The following is a 23,182-nucleotide window of genomic DNA, read 5'->3' on the forward strand; positions in this document are numbered from 1 at the left end:
TTCCTTGGGCATTTTAAAGGACACATCTCAGATAATGCCACCCCTCCCACCTCAGCGTAAGCTTGCTAATGTCATATTGTTAAATTGCCAATCCTTACGTTATGGTAGGAAAATACCACAGCCAATACTGTAAACCCACTTGCGTTTGGGCAGTAAGTTGCTTTGCTGAAAATAGAGCCCGTACAGATAGAGGCCTCTTACTCTCTCCAAACTCCTGAAACTCCTGTGGCGCCCTCCTCTCCATTTTGGCTTTCTCTGTCTTCTTCAGCTCCTCTGAGGGCCTCTTTGGTTTAGGCTTGGTCACCTTCAGAGGTTCCTTGGAATAAAACAATCAACAATGTGCGTGAAAAATTTGCATACAGTATGAAAAACACATGCAAAACCCACATGATTTATTCAAGTTCATACACCTCGGAAGTTCATACTTTGATAAATTTCCCTTTTCATAAACGGCATTATCTAAAACGATTAGGGCTGTCCCCGACAAAGAAAAATACATATACAGTGCATTCGGAAAATATTCAGACCCTTTCACTTTTTCCACATTTTGTTACATTGCCTTATTCTAAAATTGATTAAATAAAACATTTTCCTCATCAATCTACATACTATACCCTATAATGACAACGTGAAAACAGGTTTTTAGAATTCTTTCTAAACTAGCGCTCAGGACCTCAGATTGGGGCAAAGGTTTACCTTCCAACAGGACAACGACCCTAAGCAAACAGCCAAGACAACGAAGGTGTTGCTTCGGGACAAGTCTCTGAGTGGCCCAGTCAGAGCCCGGACTTGAACCCGATCGAACATCTCTGGAGAGACCTGAAAATAGTTGTGCAGCGACAACCTGACAGAGCTTGAGAAGACCTGTAAATAAGAAATGGGAGAAACTCCCCAAACACAGGTGTGCTAAGCTTGTAGCGTCATACCCAAGAAGACTCGAGGCTGTAATCGCTGCCAAAGGTGCTTCAACAAATTACTGAGTAAAGGGTCTGAATACTTCTGTAAATGTGATACTTTTTAAATTTTTATTAATACATTTGCTAAAATATATATATTTTTTTCGCCTTGTCATTATTGTGTGTAGATTGATGAGGAAAACATTTAATCAATTTTAAAATAAGGCTCTAACATAACAAAATGTGTAAAAAGTGAAGAGGTCTGAATACCTTCCAAATGCTCTGTATGAAATATAACCATATATAATGTCAATGTCTTAGACTGATGGACTGTGCCATCCCCGCAGCCTCCACAATGGATCAGTCCACACAGTCGGGCGCGCATCAGACAGGTGTCTTGTACACCATGATATTTCGTTTTTTTTGTTGTTGCTACTGCTCTACTAAAATAAATCTCGGTCGACCAATAGCCTATCGACCAAACAATGGACCAGTCGACTAAGTGAGGTCGGCTCTAAAAACGATAAAATCAAATGATGCATATCAATGAGGATATCAATGTCGCATGGTAGGGGGTCCAATATGGCTTAACTTTGAGCACCTTCTGCTCTTGAATGGATGGTCATATGCGAGTTGTGCCAAGATAATGTTCTATCAATGTGTTTGCCAAAGTCTGTTAGGCATACGCGTGGCCCTGATTATAACCATTTCTCTCATGGGTAAATGTGCATTGGAATTTTTGTTAAAATAAAAAAGGGTGATTAATTCAATATGGAATGACCCAGTTTTAACTTTTAGTTGTAGTCTAGTGGTTGATCACCTATGTTTGCGGTCCCCCAGGGGTGCACATTGTGGTTTTTGGGTAGAAGTAGTGAGGATGCAAGTGCATTAAGATACCTTATAAGCTTTGGTGACAACTCGACTCTTCCTGCGAGGAGCATCCTCCTCCTGGTCACTATCAGGCTCGTCACCCTCATCTATGTCAAAGTCACTGTCGACCTCGTCCTCTGTGTCCGAGTGCTCCCCTCTGTACTCATCATCTCCTGATTCCTTGAGGGAGAGTCCAAATCAAACATACATATTAATAATGGGCGATAGCGAATGAGCATGGCTAAATAAATGTTTTATTTACATGGACCAAATAAACCCATAAAGCAACACAGTCTACTGTATAAAAATTGCCGGTGTCCAGGAGTTATAATTGGGACCATGCATACTCTGCTAATGCAGATACAAAAACAGAGAGAACCAAAGGGCAAGCTACAATACGGCAAAGTTAGCAAACAAGTAACTGCATTGAAGCCGCCATCTTTATGCATGCCAGCTAGTAGAAATAAGCTCAAGAGAGAAATATATCACTCACTCAATGCTAGTAGCCCCTACAACACCGTCCCCACAGAACAGACTTGAATGGGAATGTCTGTTCTAATAATACTTTGTGTGGTGTGAAAATGCGAGCCAGCGATGTACCTACTCATAAGACTACACAGTGAAGAGTCAAAGATACAGGCCAATTTGATTTGAAAACAGATCCATTATTATTATTGAATTTTTTTAAATAATTGGGCTAACTCAATATACTTTAAAATGGTGGGGGGGACACAAACTCAATATACTTTAAAATGGTGGGGGGGGACACAAATTCATAGTTTAAAATGGTGGGGGACACAAACTCAATATAGTTTAAAATGGTGGGGGGGGGGGGACACAAACTCAATATACTTTAAAATGACTAAAACCAAATCGAAACAGTAATGGACCTATATTCATATTTTCTTGACTGTCCAGGCTGCTAACAATCACTACACAGTCAGGGAGCATCACAAATGTGAAAAATTATGGATAGAGGACTCTTTTTTGCACATATTGACAGCAAGGACATCTAACAAATTTTCAGTGCGACCTTCCGGACATCGTTGAAGACCGAATGCAGTCCCCAGCGCAAAATTAGTTTGACACCCCTGCATTAGGCCTAAGTGCTTTAAATCATTCTGTATTCTAAGGAAAGTCAATTTTGAAGTTTGCTGTATACTCACATCTGTCCTTTGTCGCTAAATGTTGCTGTAATTGGTTGCTGTAATCCATACGTTATGATAAATGATTAACGAGGTCTCCACCAAAATTTGCTTCAGATCTGTATGCGGCTGCCGTGCATCACAACCAAACATGAAGCGCCATCTCAACAATTAAACACATTTTATTGGACAAAAGATCTGGTTTGGAACTGTGTTTTAGCAAAGGCCACCTGTAATGCATTTATCATCAAAAAGTATGGATTCCTGCAATCAATAATAGCGCGCGCCACACACACACACACACACACACACACACACGTATATGTAAGCTTTACAAATGAAGGTTTCAAAAAAGAAGCTAGTGATAAAACAAGTAAAATCCACCAATCTCTTTATTTCTCTACTTCAGCGTTTCCCAAATTAGGGTTCACAAACAAAGTTTCCCGATTTGAAAATGGGGTCACTGCTTAGTTTAAAGAACCACATTTACGTGTGTAAGTTTTGTATATCCGCTATTCGCGGTGGGGACAAAGAGCGGTTTCTGTTTTGTTCCTACAAATTTGTCTCTAACTTTTGAACGTTTGGAGCTATTAGCTATTCCTAAAAGCTAAAACTCCAAGGAACACAAACATAATGACGCACACAAGCTATGCAGGACTCGACGGTGGGGACGGGTCAACGAGTTAGTTGGCTAACTTTGATAAAACCAGAAATAATTGTTGAAATAAAGGAAACACCAACAAAGTGTCTTAATAGGCAGGGCTGTGACGGTCATGGAATTTTGGATGACGTAATTGGCCAGCAAAATAACCACGGTCACCGTAATAACCTTTCAAACAGCATTTTTCCCCCCCTGGCAGCATCTGCTGTTATAGAAATAGAATGGGCTTCCCCATTCACGTCAATGATGGTGTGATGGAAAATGTTTGTGCTTTTCTAATAACCAATTTTTGTGTTCATGCAAGTGACTGATTGAACAAATCCTCACTATCAGTATCTGCAATTTGGCAATACACCCAGACCCTTGTTTTGAGAATGAAAGATGTTTCAACGTCTCAGCTTAGAGAGAAGAAGCTTCATGAGGTATTGGTCGGTCACATGAATGAAGCAAACGCTAATGATGAATTAATTATGAATGACGAATAAGCTAAATCATGCAAATATAACTTGTCTGCAGTATATAAGAGAACAGGACTGGGAGAGCTCCTGATCGACATGTGCATTAAGTTGGTTAGAACCTCTCCAGCGCACTGATAATATAGAATTATTAATTTAAGATTGACTTTGAGTGTCCCTGTGTAGAATTTGCCATTGCGAGAGTACCCATAGCAGCAAAACAGGAAGTAAAATGTGCTAAAATATGTGCTGTGATTTCTTGATTCACATTACAAAAAATATGAGCTAAATCAGTTATCATTTGAATGAACATTCTGTATTACCATGGAAATTATTGCATCACAATACCAGTCAGCCATTGAGTGTGTAACCATGAGTTTACCAGACAAATTGCCAGGGTTAGAGGTTCCTGGCCTGTGTGCTGCTGCATTGTGGTCATTCAGTCAGCTGTTCGTTCGACAAAAATAAATACAAATAATCACACACACTGCAGTTTATAAAGGTACACCACCCTGTTCATGAAAATAGATAGCTCCTACAGACAGTGAGTCACATGGGCGTGGCTTGCTATATACAGCAGGCAGACAGGCATCGAGGCATTCAGTTACTGTTCGATTTAACATTAGAATGGGCAAAAAGAGTGACCTAAGCGACTTTGAGCGTGATATGATTGTCGGTGCCAGGCACGCCGGAACCAGAATCTCAGAAACGGCTGCCCTCCTGGGCTTTTCTTGCACGACAGTGTCTAGGTTTTACCAAGAATGGTGCGACAAACAAAAAACATCCAGTCAGTGGCAGTCTTGTGGGCGAAAACAGATTGTCGTAGGAGAATGGCAAGAATCGTGCAAGCCAACAGGTGGGCCACAAAAGGCATCTCGGAACGCACTACTCGTCGATCCTTGTCATGGATGGGCTATTGCAGCAGATGACCACACCAGGTTCCACTCCTATCAACAACAAAAAAATAGAAGAAATGGCTCCATCGGGCACGCGATCACCAACACTGGACAACTGAGGAGTGGACAAACATCGCCTGGTTAGATGAATCCCGGTTCCTGTTGCGTCAGTGATGGCAGTCAGGATTTGGCATAAGTAGAAAGAGCCCATGGACCCATGCTGCCTGTTGTCAACGTTACAGGCTGGTGGCAGCGGTGTACCATCACGTCAGCATGAACCAACATCCCTGTAGAATGTTTCCGACTTGTAGAATCCATGCCCAAAGAATTCAGGCTGTTCTGGAGGCAAAGACTACAAGATGGGTGTACCTAAAAAAATCTGTCTGACTTCATAGATTCTACAAGTGTCTGGAACTCTAATGGAGGGATGAGACACCATTCTTCCACAACAAATTCCATCATTCCAAATTATGGAAGACTGGTTAAGACTGGTGTTTGCGGGTACTATTTAATGAAACTGCCAGTTGAGGACTTGTGAGGCGTCTGTTTCTCAAACTAGACACTAATGTACTTGTCTACTTGCTCAGTGGTGCACCGGGGCCTCCCACTCTTTCTATTCTGGTTAGAGCCAGTTTGCGCTGTTCTGTGAAGGGAGTAGTACACAGCGTTGTACGAGATCTTCAGTTTCTTAGTCATTTAGCAGACGCTCTTATCCAGAGCGACTTACAAATTGGTGCATCCACCTTATCTAGTGGAACAACCACTTTACAATAGTGCATCTAAATCTTTTAGGGGGGGGGGGGGGGGGTTAGAAGGATTACTTTATCCTATCCTAGGTATTCCTTAAAGAGGTGGGGTTTCAGGTGTCTCCGGAAGGTGGTGATTGACTCCGCTGTCCTGGCGTCGTGAGGGAGCTTGTTCCACCATTGGGGTGCCAGAGCAGCGAACAGTTTTGACTGGGCTGAGCGGGAACTGTGCTTCCTCAGAGGTAGGGGGGCCAGCAGGCCAGAGGTGGATGAACGCAGTGCCCTTGTTTGGGTGTAGGGCCTGATCAGAGCCTGAAGGTATGGAGGTGCCGTTCCCTTCACAGCTCCGTAGGCAAGCACCATGGTCTTGTAGCGGATGCGAGCTTCAACTGGAAGCCAGTGGAGAGAGCGGAGGAGCGGGGTGACGTGAGAGAACTTGGGAAGGTTGAACACCAGACGGGCTGCGGCGTTCTGGATGAGTTGTAGGGGTTTAATGGCACAGGCAGGGAGCCCAGCCAACAGCGAGTTGCAGTAATCTAGACGGGAGATGACAAGTGCCTGGATTAGGACCTGCGCCGCTTCCTGTGTGAGGCAGGGTCGTACTGACAACAGTTTGACTAAAGAACGAATCAGTGCGATTCGCTTTGATGCGATACGATGTACTAACAGTTGTTGCATGAATATTTTCAATTCTAATTTAAAATCTGCTGCTGATGGAGCTTATTGTATTGGGATAGAAGCTGTTCAAGAGCCTGTTGGTGTCAGACTTGATGCACCGGTACCGCTTGCCGTGCAGAAGCAGAGAGAATAGTCTATGGCTTGGGTGGTTGGAGTTTTTAACGATTTTCTGGGCTTTCCTTCTACGCCACCTGATATAGATGTCCTGGATGGCAAGGAGTTTTGTAGCGCCATGCGACCGAAGGTGGTGATATGGTCATACCAGGCAGTGATGCAGCCAGTCAAGATGCGCTCAATGGTACAGCTGTAAATCTTTTTGAGGATTTGAGGCCCCATGCCAAACCTTTTCAACCTCCTGAGGGGGAAGAGGCGCTGTCACGCCTTCTTCAGGGATGTGCGCATGTGTTTGGACCATTGTAAGTCTTTACTGATTTGGACACAGAGGAATGAGAGTTGTGTCTCCAATAGCTTACTTTTATTCCAAGTAAAATGGTCCTTGAGTACCCCCAATGGCACACATCTTTGTTGTTGTAGCCCCAGACAAAAGCACCTCATTCAACCTACCAAAGGCTTGATGATTAGTTGACAAGTAGAATCAGGTGTGCTTGTCCGGGGCCACAAAAAGATGTACTGTTGGGAGTATTCAAAGACCGGAGTTGGGAACCACTGGACTAGGCTACTGATATTCCCTATGGTTGTTTGGCATGCAAAAATGACATGTAGGTCAATGACTGTCAACACATTTAAATGCTTAGTTCGACACTGAAGGAGGGGACGCATCAAGTTGTCACAAAATATTAGGTATTTTCAGAAGGTAGAAAGAAAGTAATATCAGCTAAAAATAATTTAAATCGGTGATTAGTAACGTTTGAATCGATTTTCTGACCGATGCGTGCTACATTTGTATCGGTTTGGTGTCCGCGGACCGATGCAGTTGTATCTTAAACATTTGAACTGGGTACCAATGCGTATCCCTACTGGATAGGTCAGAAAATGTGACATGTCACTCCCAATGCAAATGTGGGGTGTGAAACCTGACACTTCAAGTCAGCTTTGCTGACAGAGTAGTAGCAGAAAGCAGACATAGGGGGATTTCTTGGCACTATAAGAGCTCAGACACACCGGTAGGATTGGCAAACGTTTAACAAACGTGAACACAATAGAGATTGGCAATCTCTTTTCACTCAGACTTAAAATACTCCAAACCAGAAGGTGGCAGTAGCGTTGTTTGGCAATGCATGTCTGTGTGTGTTCTTTATGGTCTAGTCAATGTTAGCTATTGTTGTAGAAAGCCCTTGTTGATATTAGGCACTCTCCATAATCGCATACAGCCATAGATACAGTGTCTTGCAAAAGCATTCATCCCCCTTGACATTCTTCCCATTTTGTTGCATTACAACCATATAATGGACATACACAAAAATAGTCCAAATTGGTGAAGTGAAATGAAAAAAAAAAGAATCGAAGAAAAAAAAAGAAAAACGGAAAAGTGGTGCAAGCAGCACCATGAAGACCAAGGAGCTCTCCAAACATGTCAAGGACAAAGTTGTGGAGAAGTACAGATCAGGGTTGGGTTATAAAAATATATCCAAAACTTTGAACATCCCACGGAGCACCATTAAATCCATTATTATAAAATGGAAAGAATATGGCACCACAATAAACCTGCCAAGAGGGGGCCGTCCACCAAAACTCACAGACCAGGGAAGGAGGGCATTGATCAGAGAGGCAACAAAGAGACCAAAGATAACCCTGAAGGAGCTGCAAAACTCCACAGTGGAGATTGGAGTATCTGTCCATAAAACCACTTTAAGTTATACACTCCACAGAGCTGGGCTTTACGGAAGAGTGGCCAGAAAAAAAGACATTGCTTAAAGACAAATATAAGCAAACACGTTTGGTGTTCGCCAAAAGGCATGTGGGAGACTCCCCAAATATATTGAAGAAGGTACTCTGGTCAGATGAGACTAAAATTGAGCTTTTTGGCCAAGGAAATCAAGGAAAACGCTATGTCTGGCGGAAACCCAACACCTCGCATCACCCAGAGAACACCATCCCCACAGTGAAGCATGGCGGTGGTAGCACCATGCTGTGGGTGATGTTTTTCCATCGGCAGGGACTGGGAAACTGGTCAGAATTGAAGGATGGCGCTAAATACAGGGAAATTCTTTAGTGAAACCTGTTTCAGTCTTACAGAGATATTTTGCATCTTCAAAGTGGTAGGCCTGTTGTGTATATCAAATGACACAAACCCCCCAAAAATCTATTTTAATTCCAGGTTGTAAGGCAACAAAATAGGAAAAATGCCAAGGAGGTGAACACCTTCGCAAGCCACCGTACATGTTTAGCTAGCTGGCTAACGTTAGTTAAATTGTTAGCATTATTTGATAGCTAGCTAGCTGTTGTGCTAGCTAGGAAAAGTAAAGACACTGCATTGACTCTCATCAGCCAGCTACAGCAACTAATCCATTGTGATTTATTATAATGTTACTAGCTCAGTGGCCAGATAGCTAGCTTGGTAAAGCATTACGTGTTGTGTGCATTGTGCTGCACTTAACACCCCATTTGTTTCACATGAAGTGTGTGTGACTGCCTGGCTCAGTTAGCAAGCTAACACGAGCTGAATAGCTAGCTAATAAGCTAGTGCACCGTATCAAACCTAACAAAAAGCACAAAACTCAGCTAGATGTAATCGATGTAAAGACTTGCTCTAAAAAAAAAAAAGTTATGTTTTATTGTTTATTTCTGATTCTGATGAAAAGGGTGGATTAGGCCAGCTTGTTTCTTTTTCTTGTCACTCCTGTCGGCTCCCCCATGTGGAGGCCTGTGCTCTCTGATAGGCTCAAAGTCAAGTTGTCAGCCACTGCCGAGCGTTGCGATACCTACAAGTAGAAACGGCAGTTTCGTCAGTACCAGGTCAGTAGACAGCAGATACTTATTTTGTTTTAGCAAGAGAAGGAACGGCCTCCTACTGTGATAAGTACCTATCGGCAGTCTATCGGCAGTCAGATTCTCTGTGTGTTTCATGCTTAAGGCACTGGACCCTGCGACATTCACAGAGTGCTCTGTATAATAAAATGTCAGTCGGAACCAGTCCAGAGCCTCATAAATCTGATGTGGTTCATGCAATGGAATATATTTTTCAGTTGAGTTGAATCATCAATTTCCTGCTTTACTCGTATGGGTACACTCGAAATGGCCGCCAGTCCAATTATGCCATCATTGACTTGAATGGCAGCACAGGCAGAGGACAAAACGTGCTTAAAAACACAACAACATTTTTGTTATTCGAACGGTTATTACAGTGACCCCGGTCATTTGGCTGGCCAATTACCATCATCCAAAATTCCATGACAGTCACAGCCCTACGCCTGATTATCAATGCTTTGTCTTTCCCCTGCCACTACTTAGGTGATGCCCCCCACCTAGCACTATTGCCCCGCCCATTAAATAATTACCTTCAGTTGGTTTCAATTGGAAACATTACAACATCAGAAAAGTGGGCCTTTCTGGTAGTAATTCTCCTCTCAAACTGTTTAAGGGCTAGCAGCTGCACGGGCTGTGTATATACATATACACACACATATATATGTACACACATATATATATACACACACACACACACACACACATACATACATACATACATATATATGCATATACACATATACACATATACACATACATACATACTGCTCAAAAAAATAAAGGGAACACTTAAACAACACAATGTAACTCCAAGTCAATCACACTTCTGTGAAATCAAACTGTCCACTTAGGAAGCAACACTGATTGACAATACATTTCACATGCTGTTGTGCAAATGGAATAGACAACAGGTGGAAATTATAGGCAATAAGCAAGACACCCCCAATAAAGGAGTGGTTTAGCAGGTGGTGACCACAGACCACTTCTCAGTTCCTATGCTTCCTGGCTGATGTTTTGGTCACTTTTGAATGCTGGCGGTGCTTTCACTCTAGTGGTAGCATGAGACGGAGTCTACAACCCACACAAGTGGCTCAGGTAGTGCAGCTCATCCAGGATGGCACATCAATGCGAGCTGTGGCAAGAAGGTTTGCTGTGTCTGTCAGCGTAGTGTCCAGAGCATGGAGGCGCTACCAGGAGACAGGCCAGTACATCAGGAGACGTGGAGGAGGCCGTAGGAGGGCAACAACCCAGCAGCAGGACCGTTACCTCCGCCTTTGTGCAAGGAGGAGCAGGAGGAGCACTGCCTGAGCCGTGCAAAATGACCTCCAGCAGGGCACAAATGTGCATGTGTCTACTCAAACGGTCAGAAACAGACTCCATGAGGGTGGTATGAGGGCCCGACATCCACAGGTGGGGGTTGTGCTTACAGCCCAACACCGTGCAGGACGTTTGGCATTTGCCAGAGAACACCAAGATTGGCAAATTCCCCACTGGCGGCCTGTGCTCTTCACAGATGAAAGCAGGTTCACACTGAGCATGTGACAGACGTGACAGAGTCTGGAGATGCCGTGGAGAACGTTCTGCAGCCTGCAACATCCTCCAGCATGACCGGTTTGGCGGTGGGTCAGTCATGGTGTGGGGTGGCATTTCTTTGGGGGGCCGCACAGCCCTCCATGTGCTCGCCAGAGGTAGCCTGACTGCCATTAGGTACCGAGATGAGATCCTCAGACCCCTTGTGAGACCATATGCTGGTGCGGTTGGCCCTGGGTTCCTCCTAATGCAAGACCTCATGTGGCTGGAGTGTGTCAGCAGTTCCTGCAAGAGGAAGGCATTGATGCTATGGACTGGCCCGCCCATTCCCCAGACCTGAATCCAATTGAGCACATCTGGGACATCATGTCTCGCTCCATCCACCAACGCCACGTTGCACCACAGACTGTCCAGGAGTTGGCGGATGCTTTAGTCCAGGTCTGGAAGGAGATCTCTCAGGAGACCATCCGCCACCTCATCAGGAGCATGCCCAGGAGTTGTAGGGAGGTCATACAGGCACGTGGAGGCCACACACACTACTGAGCCTCATTTTGACTTGTTTTAAGGACATTACATCAAAGTTGGATCAGCCTGTAGTGTGGTTTTCCACTTTAATTTTGAGTGTGACTCCAAATCCAGACCTCCATGGGTTGATAAATTGGATTTCCATTGATTATTTTTGTGTGATTTTGTTGTCAGCACATTCAACTATGTAAAGAAAAAAGTATTTAATAAGATTATTTCTTTCATTCAGATCTAGGATGTGTTGTTTAAGTGTTCCCTATATTTTTTTGAGCAGTGCATATATATATATATATATATTCCTAATTCCATTTCTTTACTTAGATTTGTGTGTATTGGGTATATGTTGTGAAATTGTTAGATATTACGGCACTGTCGGAGGTAGAAACACAAGCATTTCGTGATACCCGCAATAACATTTAATTAATTTATCGAATCAGTTATTGTTTTCTTGCACAAACCACGGGCAACACTTGTCAAACTCACACATTTATCTCAAAAACACTGGGATACCGATTTGCACGGGACTAGCATTATCAGAGGACCTTGGAGTTCGCAAAAAACAGAAGGTTATTCTGGCTGGAATTGTTACTCTCCTGACATGTAAAAATGACTGACATGGTAGATTCGGAAAGAACAAACATTATAGATGTGGTGTTTTGTGCTCGTGCACATAATTACATTACCTGACCTCCCCCAGTAAAACGAATTAATATATTGTTTTAATGTGAAATGAATATGGTTGATTTTTAAGGTTAGGGAGAAGAGCAGTGAATAGTCCCACTTTTTAGGATGACAATATAAATTAATGTATTCATGGTTGTTTGTAATTTTGTCTTGCCTTTTAATCCTTAAATGTGTTGTTTTTACCATCGAGGACCACTTTGGAAATAAGTATTTTAATTAATACTTTCAAATAGGGATGCATGATATATCGGTGAACATATCGGAATCGGACAATATTAGCAAAAATGGCAACATTGGTATCGGCCCGATGTCTAGTTTAACGCCGATGTGCAAAACATATGTGATTGCTGATGTGCATACCTATATAACGTAGGTACATGACGTAATGACGCCACGTAAAATTTGGCGCTACACAGCATTCCTAACCTAGCCCACAATGTCTGCTGTATGGATTGAGCAGTCAACAAGTCGAGCAGTCATTTCAAAGAGTAAGATAATTTCAGCGATACAACTCAAAGGCGAAATCCATTAACACCAAGATAATGGAATTCATTGCCCTTAACAATCAACCATTTCTCTCGTGGGTGATGTTGGCTTTCGCGACTGGTTGACCACCGGTACACACTAACGTTACCAAGTACGCTATTTTTCAGATGTTGCCCTACCGGAGTTACACAGTACTAGCGTCACTGCTATTAGCTTCACGACATACTTTGGAACACCGTTTGGGTCTTTGCATGTCAAAAAAAGATGTCAAATAACACTATTTGACGCATTAGCTTTTAATTTGACACATCAAACAACACAGTTCCATTATAGAATGTTGTGTGTTCTGAATTTGCACATGCAAACCAAGCACCACCACTACTATCAGTAGCACCGTCAAAGCTGTACAAAAAGTCTGCAAACAAGCAACCACCGGCCACGAAAGATGTGTATACGATACCGCATTGGTAATGAAGCATTATTTGTTCGACCGCAACTTCTGGGGTAGCTAGTTTTAGCTTGGTACCTAGCTAGCGCCAATACAACCAGCCTGAAAACAATGACCAGCAGAAACTGCAGTCATTTTCACTATTCTTAGCAATGATTTAGGAATCCTTGTGAGTAAGTATTAGCTAGGCAGCCACTTGTTGTTCGCTTATTGAAATTGAACTTCAGAGCTAACGTTATAAGCAGCCAGCTAGCTTCATCTGTCTAGTGACGCTCGACCAGACCCGGTTATGTACTGTGAAGCTAGCCACAATAAGGATTAGGCACAATAGCGGAATTTGCCTTCAAAATAAAAGTACCTCTTTGAAAGTGATGCAGAAGGTTACAATTGGTGGGATCATGCCATATTTAGACTAGATAATGTTAAACAATGTTTGAATGTGAAGCAATGAAATGGGGTATCAGTTTACTCAGTGTCACCCACAGAACACAATTGTTTAGAGTTTACGCAAATATTAGCGTTGTAGCTCTTATCGCGGGACTGTGACTTTTTGAAATCACCTCCCCAGTCAGCCTATTATGTGTATTGACATTCATATTGCACTGTACAAGCTTTACCTAAGGATTGGGGATCAATGAAATGGGGTATCAGTCTGCTCAATACCAAATATATTTTTTTCCCCAACGTCCTCCTCAGAGTTATCAGACTCTAAAACATCCATGCAGTATAGTTTTTACGCTGGAATAATGTTCAATACACATAGGTTGACAATAAATGTGGCTCAATTCACAGTTGTTTCAGAGTCCCGCAATAATAGCTACGACGCTAATGTTCTCTGGGTGTCACTGAGTAGACTGATACCCCATGTCATTGATAAGGCTGTACAGTGAAATAGGTATGCCCCCAACGCAATTCTAAAGTCTAATACATCCAGTGTGATTTCAACAGATTTGGCAAAATAAAATTTGTCTTTTGCTGATTTTATATAACATTCCAACAGTCTACTTTAATTCTGAAGGCTAACCGCAAAGTCCACTATTGTGGCTAGCTTCACATAGATGGGTCCGACAACCATTAATCAAATAAGAACTGTCTTATAAATTTGGGTTATTTTAGATGATGACACTTTAGATATGACCAGGTGAATCCAAGTGAAAGCTATGATCCATTATTGATATTCACTTGGTAAATCCACTTCAAACGGTGTAGATGAAGGGGAGGAGACCGAATTTTTAAGCCTTGAGACAAGGATTGTGTATGTGCCATTCAGAGCAGCATAGCACCCTGCATCCCACTGCTGGCTTGCCTCTGAAGCTAAGCAGGGTTGGTCTTGGTCAGTCCCTAGATGGGAGACCAGATGCTGCTGTAATTGGTGCTGGAGGGCCAGTAGGAGGCACTCTTTCCTCTGGTCTAAAAAAATATATATTCTAATTCCCCAGGGCAGATGGAATGTTAGACAGGTGTCCTGACTGTGTTCACTAAACAGGGCATACAATTAACACCACCCACCAAATGCAGGTCAATTTAGATACTGCTGGGTAAGAATGTCTACTGCTGGGTGGTCAATTTGCAAGGCTCTACAGTGTGAGCATTATGAATAAAGATACTCATAAGTCAAGTATGGGCACATTAGGCAGTAGCTGTTCTGTTTCATAGCTGCTAATTGCACAAAAAAACACATGCACTGCAACACTGCCTGGCATGGGAGTTGTGTGCAATGAGTAAAGTGCTGATAGATTCATTTTGAGGCACTTGACACAGACCTTAAAGTTGGTCTAATTTACTCAAAAGTCTACAACATGAGATTGTCCACGTGTTTCTTGGCTATTTACATTGTTGTTTCAACTTTAGTTTGAGTTAACATAGACATCCTAGTCAGATGCCAAATCTCTCTCACACAAGTTTTGTACAATCAGAAATTGACAAATAATTGAATAATCTTAATTTAAGAAGACAGTAAATGAAAAAAACTCATTATTTTAATAAATCACATATTCCTCACTAAATTGAATCACTTAGAGATGTAAAAAAATTATCCTATGCACAATTTAACCAGGGTGTCAGAGCAGCAGCAGCAGGCGGAACGTTTGACGTCCCTACTCTAATATCTGTCCCTTGATATTAAAACACTGCAGCTAAAGTAGAGAGCTGACCACCACAGGATTTGGAAGAGATCTGAGTACTGTTCGCCAACTACATTATCACGGTACACTTAGTTTCCCAATCACTACTGCGACGCTAAATTAGCTACTTACGTCGTTGAATCCGCCGTATGTGGTCTTGTAGAATTCATCTTCTTCTTCAGCATCTAACAACTTAGACAAGCGGCTCCCCGCCGTTTTACGGGGCTCTTTGCTAAATGCTAAACTCATGTTGATCTAGCTCAACTAGAATAATAGGGAACGTGCTAGCTGGTTGAAAGCTAACAACAATCAAGTTCTAGTTAACGTTAGCTACCACAAAAAACTATGCAGGCAGCTAATGACGTCGATATGGTGCGACATGCTTTTTCTTCTTCAGGTTTGACGGCACTACAGAACCTTCTTCGGTGAGGTTTAATGGCGGTTGGCATCCAACATGTTGCATTACCGCCACCTACTAGACTAGAGTACAACTCCATTACACTTTGCTTGAAAAATAAATAAACAAATTCCATTCCATCTAACACTACCATACAAATAAATAAAATAACCACCCTACTCCACTATTTAGTCCTACCTCATGCCAACAACCTGAAAGGATGGGACATCACACACCCTGTAACTCTTCTGATGTCAAGTCTCACACACCCAAATACAGTGGGGGGGGGGGGGGGGGGGGGGGGGGGGGAGGAGTATTTGATCCCCTGCTGATTTTGGACGTTTGCCCACTGACAAAGAAATGATCAGTCTATCATTTTAATGGTAGGTTTATTTGAATAGTGAGAGACAGAATAACAACAAAAATATCCAGAAAAACACAAATTGATTAGCATTTTAATGAAGGAAATAAGTATTTGACCCCCTCTCAATCAGAAAGATTTCTGGCTCCCAGGTGTCTTTTATACAGGTAACGAGCTGAGATTAGGAGCACACTCTTAAAGGGAGTGCTCCTAACCGCAGCTTGTTACCTGTAAAAAAAGACACCTGTCCACAGAAGCAATCAATCAATCAGATTCCAAACTCTCCACCATGGCCACGACCAAAGAGCTCTCCAAGGATGTCAGGGACAAGATTGTAGACCTACACAAGGCTGGAATGGGCTACAAGACTGTCGCCAAGCAGCTTGGTGAGAAGGTGACAACATTTGGTGCGATTATTCGCAAATGGAAGAAACACAAAATAACTGTCAATCTCCCTCGGCCTGGGGCTCCATGCAAGATCTCACCTCGTGGGGTTGCAATGATCATGAGAACGGTGAGGAATCAGCCCAGAACTACACGGGAGGATCTTGTCAATGATCTCAAGGCAGCTGGGACCATAGTCACCAAGAAAACAATTGGTAACACACTACGCCGTGAAGGACTGAAATCCAGCAGCGCCCGCAAGGTCCCCCTGCTCAAGAATACATATACATGCCTGTCTGAAGTTTGCCAATGAACATCTGAATGATTCAGAGGACAACTGGGTGAAAGTGTTGTGGTCAGATGAGACCAAAATGGAGCTCTTTGGAATCAACTCAACTCGCCGTGTTTGGAGGAGGAGGAATGCTGCCTATGACCCCAAGAACACCATCTCCACCGTCAAACATGGAGGTCTGCTAAGGGGACTGGACAACTTCACCGCATCAAAGGGACGATGGATGGGGCCATGTACCGTCAAATCTTGGGTGAGAACAGGGAAGGACCCTCAGCCAGGGCAACAAAGGAGTGGCTCAAGAAGAAGCACATTAAGGTCCTGGAGTGGCCTAGCCAGTCTCCAAACCTTAATCCCATAGAAAATCTGTGGAGGGAGCTGAAGGTTCGAGTTTCCAAACGTCAGCCTCGAAACCTTAATGACTTGGAAAAGATCTGCAAAGGGGATGTGTGCAAACCTGGTGACCAACTACAAGAAACATCTGACCTCTGTGATTGCCAACAAGGGTGTTGCCACCAAGTACTATGTCATGTTTTGTAGAGGGGTCAAATACTTATTTCCCTCATTAAAATGCAAATCATTTTAGAACATTTTTGACATGTGTTTTTCTGGATTTTTTTGTTGTTATTCTGTCTCTCACTGTTCAAATAAACCTACCATTAAAATTATACACTGATCATTTCTTTGTAAGTGGGCAAACGTACAAAATCAGCAGGGGATCAAATACTTTTCCCCCCCACTGTACCTCTCTGCAGCACCACCACAACCTCAACTTTCTGCGATTTACATTCCATCCCTGCAGTACAGTTGATAACCATTGCTAAAAATCCAATCTTACTGAAACACATCACCTTTTGGCCTATCCCTCTGTACTGGTACAGATCTACTACTCACACCACTCCTCTCCAGATCCCTCCCCCATCTTCCTCTACTTTCTTCATTGCCTCAGAAAATTACTTCTGCACAACTCTAACCCTGGAAACCTCAACCTGCCTCTCTCGCGCGGGACATTTCTGATCCCCCAACCCCATGGGCAGCCCTACAACTACTTCCCCGTATGCTACACATTCCTTTGTCTTATGCCCTTCTGCACACTTCTCACCTTCCTACACGTTGCTGCCACATGCCCATAAGCTTGACACATGTAACAACGTAATGTATTCGGTACAAAATCTCGTACAGGATAACATATCCTAACATCACTTTGCCGGGCGAAGACTCAACATCAAAACTCAAAAGAACAGGCAATGACTTCTGTTTCACCACTCACGCCACCCTGTCTGCGTCGCACCAAACGACGAGCGTCACAAACACTGGGAATTTTCTCCTTCAGTTGGTCAACTTTTACATTTACTGCTACCCCAGTAATCACTCCTTTCAATGGCACCCTTTTTTTGAGAGTGAAACAATTCAGATTTCTTGCCCCCATTCGTTTAACGCAGAGCGCTTTCTCCCTCTGACCAGCTGAAACACAAACAATTATCACAAGACCACTTCTGGTTACCCTCACCGATTCCACAGTACCCAATTCTGTTTTCACCCAATCTGAAACCACAAATAGATCAGCCAAAAGGCAAGGGTCCACTTTTTCCAAAACTTCACACCTGTCAGACTCATCTTTATCCTGACTCTTGGTGCAAGCCTCGGTCTCCGAGAACGTCACCATACCTACCACCTCCGATACTTCGCCTTCAATCAATTCTATTTCTCCTCCTGTCTTCAGCTCACTCTGCTTATACCTTCTACCATTCTTCTTAACAAACCATCTCCCTTTTTTCCGCCATTTTTAACCGACTCAAGGTCACCACATTGGTGTGTGGTCAACTTGCAAGGCTCTACAGTGCGAGCATTACATTTGAGAATAAAAATAGTCATAAGTCAAGTATGAGCACGTGCGAGTTTTGGTTAGAAAAATGCTGCAGTAGCTGTTTTCTAAGTATTTCTGCTGTTTTGTTTCATAGCTGCTAATTGCAGAAAGAAATGCATATCCCACCAAGCGCAGAAACACTGCCTGGCATGGGAGCTGTGTGCAATGAGCCAAGTGCTTGACAGATTCATTTTTGGAGGCGCTAAGCACAGGCCTAAAATTTGGTCTAATTTACTCAAAAGTCTTTAAGTGAGACTGTCCTCGTGTTTCTTGGCTATATACATTGTTTTGTTTGAACTTTATAAGTTGAAGCAGCACACTCAAATCAGATCTAGTCAGATCTCAAATCTCTCTCTCACACACTTCACTGTAAAGGCTACACCTGCTGTATTCAGCGCATGTGACAAATAACATTTAATTTGATACATACCACAGGACTCCAGTGGCCCCTATACCATGGTAAACTTTCACCCTTAAAGGAGCTGCTGAATATTTAGATTAAAAGACTCTGGCCACACATTTTTATGAAATTGAGCAATATACCACATTACTTCTTACTAATACATTTCTTGTTTAAAAACATTACAAAGCACGGTCATGTTTCTTTAATGTAATTTAGGCTCCCGAGTGGCGCAGAGGTCTTAAGCACTGCATCTCAGTGCTAGAGGCATCCCTACAGACGCCCTGGTTCAAATCCAGGCTGTATCACAACTGACTGTGATTGGGAGTCCCATAGGGCAGCGCACAATTGGCCCAGCATCGTCCGGGTTTGGCCGGTGTATGACATCATTGTAAATAAGAATTTGTTCTTAAGCGACTTGCCTAGTTAAATAAGAAAGTTGTACTTTTTTTAACGGCAAAACTAGTATTCGATTTCTTTTAAATCTACCTGCCATAGTGGCTGGTGGACAAAACAGTTCATTTTAAGCCCTGTCACTAAATATCCCATGGCCTGGCTAAATCCCATGTCCTGGCTAAATTCTCAATCCGGCCCTCATACCATCATGGCCACATAACTATCACCAGCTTCCAATTGTCTCATTCCTCTCCCCTGTAACTATTTCCCAGGTCGTTGCTGTAAATGAGAACGTGCTGTCAGTCAATTTACCTGGTAAAATAAGGGTAAAATAAAATTTAAAAAATGTAAGTGCCTTTGTTTGAACGGGTATGTAGTAAGTTCCAGGTGCACTGGTCTGTGTCAAGAACTGCAACTGCTCAATAGTTTCCCATGTGTATCAAGAAATGGTCCACCAACCAACTTGACACTACTGTGGAAAAAAAGCACTGGAGTCTGGAGTCAATATGGGCCTGAATCCCTGTGGAACGCTTTCCACACATTGCAGTCTATACTCCAATGAATTGAGGCTGTTCTGATAGCAAAATGGGGGTGCAACTCAATCTTAGGAAGGTGTCCTTAACCACTTAGAGATGTAAAAAATATTCTTAAGCACAATTAAACCAGGGGGTCTTATCCAGACGCAGGCGAAACGTTTGACGTCCTTACTCTATTCTCTGTCCCTTGAAATTAAAACACTGCAGCTGAAGTAGAAACCCCCTGAATTTAGAGAGCGGGCCATCTCTTCCAAATCCTGTGATCTGGGTACTGTGTATTGTTCGCTAGCTACATTATTACTTTAAACTTCGTTTCCCGGTCACTACTGCGACGCAATAGCTAGCTATCTGCCAAGACAGCTAGCTAAATTAGCTACTTACGTCGTTGAATCCGCCGTATGTGGTCTTGTAGAATTCATCTTCTTCTTCAGCATCTAACAACTTAGACATACGGTTCCCCGCCGTTTTACGGGGCTCTTTGCTAAATGCTAAACTCATGTTGATCTAGTTCAGCTAGAATAATAGGGAACGTGCTAGCTAGCTGAAAAATAGGTTTGTTGTTAGCTACCACAAAAGACTATATAGCAGCTAATGACGTCGATATCAAAGATGTTCTACTAAAATATAGCACATCCGGTCGTTTCCAATGGGAGGCAAGTGAGCCGAGTAGGTGGGATCAAGTGTCGATATGGGGTTTTCAAAGTCGCGTTTATTGGTCAGTCAGATGTCAGTCAGATGGATTAGCGACGTCTATAAAATACATCGTCATATTCAAACTAAGTTCAAAATGAGATGCAGACGGTGATTTGAAAAACAGAGAATAACCTCTCGTAGCTCGTCTGTGCTTGTTCCTAGGCAAATGACTGAGTTCACAGAGAAAGGACGATACGGGACGCCTCGGCGGAAATGGAGTCCCTAGAGAAAGCAAGAACAAGATGGTTGGAAGGAGTAGTGCAGTATTATCATAAGGAGATGAATACTTGGAAAACGGAGGAGAAAAGAGAGTGAGTGGTCTAAGAGAGAGGGAAGAAGTTGAACTTGAGTCGGATAAAAATGGTGGAAAAAAGGGAGATGGTTTGTTGAAGAAGACTGAAAGAAAATGTAAGCAGAGGGAGCTGAAGACAGGAGGAGAAAGGGAAGTGAATGAGGCTGAAGTTAGGTGGTAGGTGTGGTGAGGTTATTGGAGAAAAGTGGACTCTTGCTGTTGTATAGCACACTATTACTTATACAACTAATATAAGACTAGGACATGAGTAGAAATTAACTTGGGCATTGTTTAATGCGTTTCACAGGAAGATCATTCCAACGTAGGTGTGTGTGTGTGTGTGTGTGTAGGGGGGGGGGGGGTGTTACAGGTGCCCTAAAGGGACAAAACTAGAATATCAATACACAACACTTGCCTTTTGGCTGATCCATTTGTGGTTTCCCCCCCGGGAACAAATGAAACAGAATATTACCAACAATTTCACACACACTCCTCTTCAGAAACACAGGACATCAAATAAACTCTGGCTGAGCAACAAATTAACACAGAACATAACAATCAGCTCTCTCAGCAACAACTAAGGGTGCATACCAAACCTCTGAGAAACAACCAACATATGATTATAACCCTCAACGCTTTCTCAGAAACAACCAACACAGGCTATCACCCTCAGCTCTTTCCTAACAAAGGAACACTGACTTATATACAGCTGTATCCCCTGACGAGAGGGCGGGGTCAGCTCCAATTAGCAATGGCCAACCAATCAGCTGCTTGGGGGAATTTCAGGAAGCCATCCTGAAACACACACATACCAACAAAACCACAACACAGAAACTGGGGAACGTAACATTGGGTAATGTGGAATCGGTGAGGGTAACCAGAAGTCGTCTAGTGATAATTGTTTGTGTTTCTATTGGTCAGAGAGAGAATGCACTCTGCGTAAAACGAATGGGAGCAAAAAAAGTGAATTTTTCTCAAGAAAAGGGCACCAATGAAAGGAGTGATAACTGGGGAAACAGTAAATATAATAGTTGACCAGCTAAGTGGAAAGATTCTTAGTGTATGTGATGCTTGTCGTTTGATGCGACGCAGACAGGGTGGCGAGTGTGGGGAAACATAAGACACATTGTCCGTTCTTTTGATTTTTGAAGATGAGTCTTTGTCCGACAAAGTACAGGATATATAAGTTATCCTGTACGAGGGTATGTGCCGAATACATGACAATGTTACAGGTGTCGAGCGTATGGGCATGTGGCAGCAGTGTGTTGGAGGGAGTGTCCAAGGTGTGAGAAATGTGCGGAAGGGCATGAGACAAAAGAACGTATATTGGGGAAAGTAGTAGAATGTGTTAATTGTAGGGGTGCCCATGGAGCTGGGGATCAGAAATGTCCCGTGCGAGAGAGGTTGGTTGAGGTTTACAGGGTTAGACTAGTGCAGAAGTTGTCATATGCTGAGGCAGTGAAGAAAGTAGAGGAAAATGGGTCAAGGGGGAGGAGTGGTAAGAGTAGTAGCGATATACCAGTACAGAGGGATAGGACAAAAAGTGATAGGTTTCAGTAAGATTGGATTTTTAGCATTTATAAGCAATGATTATCAACTGTACTGAAGGGATGGAACGGAAGTGCGAGATTTGACATCAGAAGAGTTAAAGGGTGTGTTAAGTGGTGATGTCCCATCCTTTCAGGATGATGGCATGAGGTACGAATAAATACATTTAATTAGTGGAATAGGGTGGTGTTAATTTTATTTTATATAATTTTGAATTTAGTGTAGTCTATTGTTAGGATATTTATTTAGTAATAAAAAAAAAAAAATTCAAGCAAAGTATAAGTGAGTTGTACTCCAGTCTAGTAGGTGGCGGTAATGCAACAAATTGGATGCCAACTGCTGTTAAACCTCAGAAGAATAATAATGAGATGCAGACGTTGGACTGATTTGGAGAAGATGGACTTACACTTGATTTGATGTACCTAACTTTAAGTAACTATTCGTTGAGACTTTTATAACGCCACCAAGATAGAAAAGTTACAAATATATAGATTAATGTTATACATGTTATAAATTACATGTTAAAACATTTTGTAGTGGGCGTTAACTGTTTGGCTAGCTATTTTCTGTTAAAACATGCTGAGGAGCAGTAACGGTAAGTTAGCTAACAGTTAGCTAGCTAATGTTACTGTAGCGCAATAAATCTAGGCTGGACACATGACATTTTAAACAACACTTTTTTCTGATAAAAACGAGTTCATTGCATCCGCCGTGGAGCCCAGTTTCATAATATTACCATCTGTTCCAACTGCCGTAGTTTTGAAGTAGTCGTGAAAAAACTGGCCTTTATTTTAGGGCATTTTTCACCCTGCCAGCTCTTATTAGTTCTATTGAGCACAGTGGCACCAACTCACCATCCGAACGTTCTATTCCCAGCCCATTGTTCTACGTCACAATGCCTGCTTCGCATTTGTTGGCATTGAGACATGCCCACGTTAATAATAAAAT

At 42.7% G+C, this 23,182-nt stretch overlaps 1 protein-coding gene across 2 annotated transcripts in view; it reads right to left on the bottom strand.

Moving 5' to 3' along the window:
• Positions 1–20,259, bottom strand: part of vps72a (vacuolar protein sorting 72 homolog a) — a 34,848-nt gene extending 14,589 nt beyond the window's left edge. The window contains exons 1-3 of one of the 2 annotated variants that reach the window (NM_001140990.1): positions 20,083–20,259; positions 1,794–1,946; positions 202–316 (exon numbers count right to left, since the gene is read on the bottom strand). In NM_001140990.1, the coding sequence (NP_001134462.1) occupies positions 202–316; positions 1,794–1,946; positions 20,083–20,199 (385 nt within the window). In that variant the 5' untranslated portion in view covers positions 20,200–20,259. Of the gene's footprint in view, positions 1–201; positions 317–1,793; positions 1,947–15,203; positions 15,448–20,082 lie in introns of those variants that run through there. The other variant, XM_014176819.3, reaches the window with a different exon arrangement.
• Positions 20,260–23,182: the final 2,923 nt, after the last annotated feature.

The sequence above is a fragment of the Salmo salar genome, chromosome 27 (genome assembly GCF_965601325.2).
Source record: "Salmo salar chromosome 27, fSalSal1, whole genome shotgun sequence".
Taxonomy (NCBI): domain Eukaryota; kingdom Metazoa; phylum Chordata; class Actinopteri; order Salmoniformes; family Salmonidae; genus Salmo; species Salmo salar.